The sequence below is a fragment of the Sturnira hondurensis genome, unplaced genomic scaffold, assembly GCF_014824575.4.
Source record: "Sturnira hondurensis isolate 20B ecotype Veracruz unplaced genomic scaffold, ASM1482457v3 Scaffold0009733, whole genome shotgun sequence".
Classification (NCBI taxonomy): domain Eukaryota; kingdom Metazoa; phylum Chordata; class Mammalia; order Chiroptera; family Phyllostomidae; genus Sturnira; species Sturnira hondurensis.
In genome coordinates this window covers 2,847,197-2,853,367 of record NW_028082364.1, presented here as the reverse complement: position 1 = coordinate 2,853,367, position 6,171 = coordinate 2,847,197, and the positions used below count along the sequence as shown (strand labels likewise).

Below are 6,171 nucleotides of genomic sequence, written 5' to 3'. Positions count from 1 at the left end.
CCAGCCCTCCGCTGGCAGCACGTCCTTCTCCGTTCTTCCCCTTTGGGGCTAAGCGGTGCGGGCCAGGTCCCCGGGGACACGCCGGGCGCAGGCCGGACGGCCGGGTGGGGGACCGGGACCTGAGCCAGCGCGCGGCCAGCGGATCTCGCTCCGAGGTCGATGACGTCTTCGCCTCTGGCTCCGCCGGCGCCAAGCTGGGCAGGGCGGGTGACGTCACCGCCACCGGTCACGTGACTGCCATTCAACAAACAAACCCCCTCCCCCTCCGCGCTTACTTAGTCCCTCCCCCCGGGGAAGCTACATATAAGCGACTCCGGCGGGCCGGGTTCGCTGCGAAGGACATTGGGACTTAAATTGCTAAGCTAGTTAGAGGGCAGTCAGGGGAGCGTCAGGGAAACCCGCACCAAAGCCCCTCGCCCGGTTCAAAGGTAGTTTGGCGTTCCTCGCAAAGAAGGTCACCAGCGTCGGGCTTCTCCTGGAAACCCGTCGCCTCCCTGCCCTTAGTTCCGAGGACAAAGAGCACAGCCAGGCTTGCACGCTGGGGGCGCTGGGACCGGCCATGGTCATGGAAGTGGGCTCGCTGGACGCCGGAGACCTGCGGACGCTGCTGCGGGAGCGCGCGGCGCAGTGCCTGCTGCTCGACTGCCGCTCCTTCTTCGCTTTCAACGCCGGCCACATCGCTGGCTCGGTCAACGTGCGCTTCAGCACCATCGTGCGGCGCCGGGCCAAGGGCGCCATGGGCCTGGAGCACATCGTGCCGAACGCTGAGCTGCGCGGCCGCCTGCTGGCTGGCGCCTACCACGCCGTGGTGCTGCTGGACGAGCACAGCGCCGCCCTGGACTCCGCCAAGCGCGACGGCACCCTGGCCCTGGCGGCTGGCGCGCTCTGCCGCGAGGCGCGCGCCGCACAAGTCTTCTTCCTCAAAGGTGCGCCCTCGGGGGAGACCTGCCAGCCCCCTGCCGCGGGGTGGAAGGGTTTGAGTAGAGCTGACCCTCACCTCCTACCCTACCTGGAGCTCAGGGGCGCCCGACTCGTATTCTGGGGGCTTGACATTGGCTTTGTTCGGCTCCAGAACAAAGACTCTGGGGTAAACTTCCAGCCCCGGTGGTGGGTGGGGGAGTTGTATGAAGGTGCTCTATCCCAGCGGTACTAATGGAAAGAAATCTCTTTGTATTCCTAGGAGGATATGAAGCTTTTTCGGCTTCCTGCCCAGAGCTGTGCAGCAAACAGTCGACCTCCATGGGGCTCAGCCTTCCCCTGAGTACTAATGTCCCGGACAGCGCTGAATCAGGGTGCAGTTCCTGCAGCACCCCGCTTTACGATCAGGTTAGTAGCGGGTCATACCAGAGGGGGGAGAAACAGCTGACAGGGGCCTGGAAGAGCAGTGCTAGTGAGAATATAGAAAGGGACCTGCCATTGTGTCTGTCACGGAGGGGACAACAGGGATATGATTTATCCCACGGTTAAGTGGTCTGCTTTAGCTGAGCCTCTTAACTGCTGGCACTGCAGAAATGACCACTGGCCTTGCCTGGGCAAATGGGTTTAGTCCCCTATTTATTTATACTCCCAACAACCGTGCTGAGAGAGGTCACCCAGTGTCTGAAACTGACTTTCCCAGTGGGGAGTTGTTGTGGGTGTGGGGACCAGCATGGACTTTGACCAAAGCTTGACAAATATTGGCTCCTTCTGGATTTCAGGGTGGCCCCGTGGAGATCCTGCCTTTCCTGTACCTGGGCAGTGCCTATCACGCTTCCCGCAAGGACATGCTGGATGCCTTGGGCATCACTGCCCTGATCAACGTCTCAGCCAATTGTCCCAACCATTTTGAGGGGCACTACCAGTACAAGAGCATCCCCGTGGAGGACAACCACAAGGCGGACATCAGTTCCTGGTTCAATGAGGCGATTGACTTCATAGGTAAGTCAGATGGATGTCAGAGGCTTCTGCCTCATTCCCCCTGTTTTAGCCACTGGGCCCAATACTATTGCCAGGACTTAAACGACATTTTTCTAGTCCTTCCTCCAGACATCATATATCAGTCTGGTATGGGTAACATCCCTGCGAACTATGATGTTGATGTCCCACTTTACTCAGATGAGCAAACTGAGGCTCAGAAAGTTGAGTTGATTTGCCCAGCATCTGTTCGCTTAGTGGAGGGCCAGCCAGTCTGGGTTTAAGTTCCGTGCTTTGCACAGCGCCTCCTTGCTTTGCACGTGGCCTCCACAAACAGTGTGATGGCCTGGGGCGACGTTGACCATCTCTGCACCAGACGCACATGGCAGTTCTTAAGATACCCTGTGCCAGGGGCTGGGGTCGTTCTCCTGAGCTGTTGAGTAACCAGCTGCCCTTTGTTTTCCAGACTCCATCAAGAATGCTGGAGGAAGGGTGTTTGTCCACTGCCAGGCGGGCATTTCCCGCTCGGCCACCATCTGCCTGGCGTATCTCATGCGGACTAACCGAGTCAAGCTGGACGAAGCCTTTGAGTTTGTGAAGCAGAGAAGAAGCATCATCTCCCCAAACTTCAGCTTCATGGGCCAGCTGCTGCAGTTTGAGTCCCAGGTCCTGGCCCCACACTGCTCGGCAGAGGCCGGCAGCCCGGCCATGTCTGTGCTGGACCGGGGCACCTCCACCACTACCGTCTTCAATTTTCCTGTCTCCATCCCTGTCCACTCCACGAACAGTGCACTGAGCTACCTTCAGAGCCCTATCACGACCTCTCCCAGCTGCTGAATGGCCACGGGAGGCAATCTGCACAACCCACCGGGACTCCAGGCCCCTTCTTGAGAGGAGAAAGGCAATAACTCCAGGGAAGGGGCCCGCGAGGGCTGGTCCTTATTTATTTATTAATTTCACCCGAGTTCCACTGGGTTCCCGAGCGGTCACAGGATGACTGAGCGTCCAGGCATTTGCTGAACTCAGCACATTCGGGACCAATATATTGTGGGTACACCAAGTCACCCTGACAACAAGGGGCAGAAGAGAAAGGACTCCGTGTGAGCTGGTTTCTTTTCGCTTGCCCCCGTTCTTATTTTTTTTGTAGAAACTTCATGCTTGACATACATACCAGTATTATCATTCCCGACGACACATATACATATGAGAACATACCTTATTTATTTTTGTGTGGGTGGGCTGCCTTCCCAGAGGTTGGCGTCGACTCCTAGAAGAACCAAATACCTCAATTCTTGTGTTCGAGTACTGTAACGCCCTGTAAATACACCCTGAGCAGGTTTGTCTCCAGCACTGATGGAAAGCACCAGTGTTTTGTTTTTTTTAGTTGCCAACAGTTGTAAATTTGCCGATTATTTATGACCTGAAATAATATATTTCTTCTTCAAAGAAGACATTTTGTTACACAATGATGACATTTTTTTATACAGCAGAATAAATTATGGCATTTCTATGGAATTGTCAGTGCTTGCTTTTTACTTTTATTTTTAGGTTTTACTTATAGGGTGAGGGGAGGGAGGGAGAGAAACATCGCAATCCCCAACTGGGGTCCTGGCTCACAACCCAGGCACGTGCCCGGAAGTGAACCAGCAACTTTTCAGTTTGCAGGCTGACGCTCAACCCGCTGAGCCTCACCAGCCAGGGCGATGCTTGCTTGCTTGTCGGCCCCCCTGTTCCCTGTCCCTCTAGTGATGAAATTGGGGATCTGATGCCACACTGTGGGGGTCTGGGTTGTAATTCAGGTAGAGAAGTACCATCTGTCGGAAAAGCCAGGTGCTGCAGCTGAGCTGTTAATATTGGATCCAAGTGTCCCTCCATGTATCTCCTACCACGTCACCCAGGGCGCCTGTGTCCCCAGAGCCAAAGCTGGAAAGATGGCCGTTTGCTTGGGTTGCCTTCCCCGAGACCATAGAAAAGGCCTCCCTTCTCCCTGGGAGCTGTGCTAGTTTTGAAGACGATTGTTTCCCAAAACACTGGACGTCTGTGAGTTCCTGCTAGGGTGGGCAAGGCGATGTGTGTGCTCCCTGTGCCCCAGGCAACTCCACCAGATCTGCCACCGGAGAGGTGGAGTGGGGGAACTGGGCCCCCTCTGCTTAATTTTCTGATTCTAAGAACTTTGCACTTACCTCTCACAGGCTCTCTTGTTGCCATTTAAAAGTCTTTTGGTGAAAACACTACTTCAGATGGTTAAAAAACCCAAGCACTATAGGCAAATACAACACAGACAAATGACCTGAATGCCCCACCCCCAACCTGGCCATTATTGCCGGGCCAGAAACTCCGCCTGCTGGTGCCCTGCGCCTTTGGTGGCTGCCTGCAGCTCACGCAGCTCACTCGTGGCTCTGGTTTCAGAGTTTTGTCCAAGAAGCTCGGCAATGAAATCCGACTTGCTCTAGGGCAACATTCTGGATTTTTACTCCCTCTTGCCAAACAGTCCAAAATAGAGAAGGTGTCCTTGACCACTAATCCATTAGCCAGTGTATAGTGTTGAGTTAAATAGCCGTGAACTTCCTGGATTCCTGACCCCTTAGCTCCCGCCCCCACTCCTTGTTTCTGCACAGAGGGCTGTAAGGAGCAGGAAAGAAAACATCCTAGTAGGCTTTTCCAGTAGCACCCTGAGGGGTGGGCTGGGTCCAGCCCTATCATTCAAGGGCTTGACGCAGAATCAGTGTCCTTGACCTTTTCCCAATCAGTTCACCATCTGCCACCTGACTTCCAGGGCCTGAAAGATCCCTGTGTTCTAAGGTCTGAGAACTTACCCTGGGCTGGCGAGCTCATTTCCTCAGCTGGGCTTCCGATTTCGTGCCTTTCAAAACAAACCCTCCCCGTGTTTTTATCAAACCCTAGACATTGACTATTGCCCATCTCACCCTTTGTGGAAATGTACCAGTGCCTTCGAGTCTGTGGTAGATGCCACGGCTGACTTTCCCGTGGGCTCCAGCCATCACTTTCTGCTTGGCAGGCTCCGGCTGAACCAAAATTAATCTCCACTGTGATCTGTGCAGTGGAAAAATACAGCGGCCGCCTGGGGAGCCTGCAGAGCAAAGGACTCGCTCACTTCCCCCAGCTCCAGCTCCCCCGCTCCCCACCCCAGAAGAGCCAGCGCCACCGCCCTCCTCCCCAGGTATCTGACGCCTGGTCTTCAGGCCCTGCAGAAAATGTCACTTGTGGCCTGACACGGTGTTTCTTAGGGAAACAGAAATGTGCCTCCTGTTGAAAAAAGAGATGCCTTCATTGTTAAAATGGCTGATTCTCCGTGGGAGATTGAAATAGAGACCAGCCAATCACTGAATCCTGACAGTGGGGTGATGACTGCCAGCCACCTTCCCATTAGACCCGTAATGCCAACACCCATCGGACAGAGGAGGCTCAGGGAGGGGAAGCAACAGCCCTCTGATTCTAGTTCAAGGGTCAGCAAGTCAAGGACATGGCAGAGACTGGAACCTGGGTCTGTAAGAAGTGTGGGGACCCCAGTCTTACTTCAGCCCAGAAGACAGCTTGAGAGAGTGGGGTAAAGATGCGCTTTGTAGCCAACCAGGCATCACCATGGTCTTTACATGTAATTTTGGGGCCCCAGAATTACATATAAATGAAATTTATCATTTCATTTATCATTTCATTTATATGAAATGGGGCCTCAGTTTTCTCATCTGTAAATGAAAAGAAACTCCCCTCTCCTTGTGACCTCCTGTGACCTTGGGTCTCAGTCCTCCTTCCCCTAAAATGGCCACTTTGCCCTGTATCTGATGGTCAAGGCTACTCCCAACCCTCTAATTCTAGGACAAGAAAACTGCATCCATGCAAACTTGACGTTTTTCTGTGGTTTCCAGGCACCCATTATCCCTCCAGGATACTCCCCACCCTGAAGGCCTGTCTCCACAGCATCCTCTCCTTTCCCTGGAAATTGTGCAAATCGCGGCTAATTCGCTTTGAATTTGCAGCCTCCGGCGTCCTTTTCCCTCTCTCCCACCCCCCCGCCCACGGAGGGAGGGTGCCCTATTGGTGTGTACACCTTTAAGGTGATATAGATCTGTGATCCTACAGTCCATCCCCATGGTAACGCGGAGGAGTTTCCCTTTTGTGAGGAAAGCTGTCATGTCACTTCCTGCTGCTGACAAATCAGTTTAGGAGATTAAAACGCAGGGGGGCGGGGCCCGGCGGTTTCCGCAGAAGTGCTGGCCGTGGTGGTTTCTGGTTGCCATGCGCACGGCAAACAAAGCC

The 6,171-nt window shown here is 54.4% G+C and overlaps 1 protein-coding gene across 1 annotated transcript; it reads left to right on the top strand.

Annotated features, from left to right (window-relative positions):
* Positions 1–317: 317 nt before the first annotated feature.
* Positions 318–3,414, top strand: DUSP1 (dual specificity phosphatase 1). The gene is made up of 4 exons (XM_037057776.1): positions 318–926; positions 1,181–1,326; positions 1,698–1,917; positions 2,360–3,414. The coding sequence occupies exons 1-4, from the start codon at positions 560–562 to the stop codon at positions 2,728–2,730; spliced, it is 1,104 nt and encodes a 367-aa protein (XP_036913671.1). The 5' UTR covers positions 318–559; the 3' UTR covers positions 2,731–3,414.
* The last annotated feature ends 2,757 nt before the right edge of the window (positions 3,415–6,171 follow it).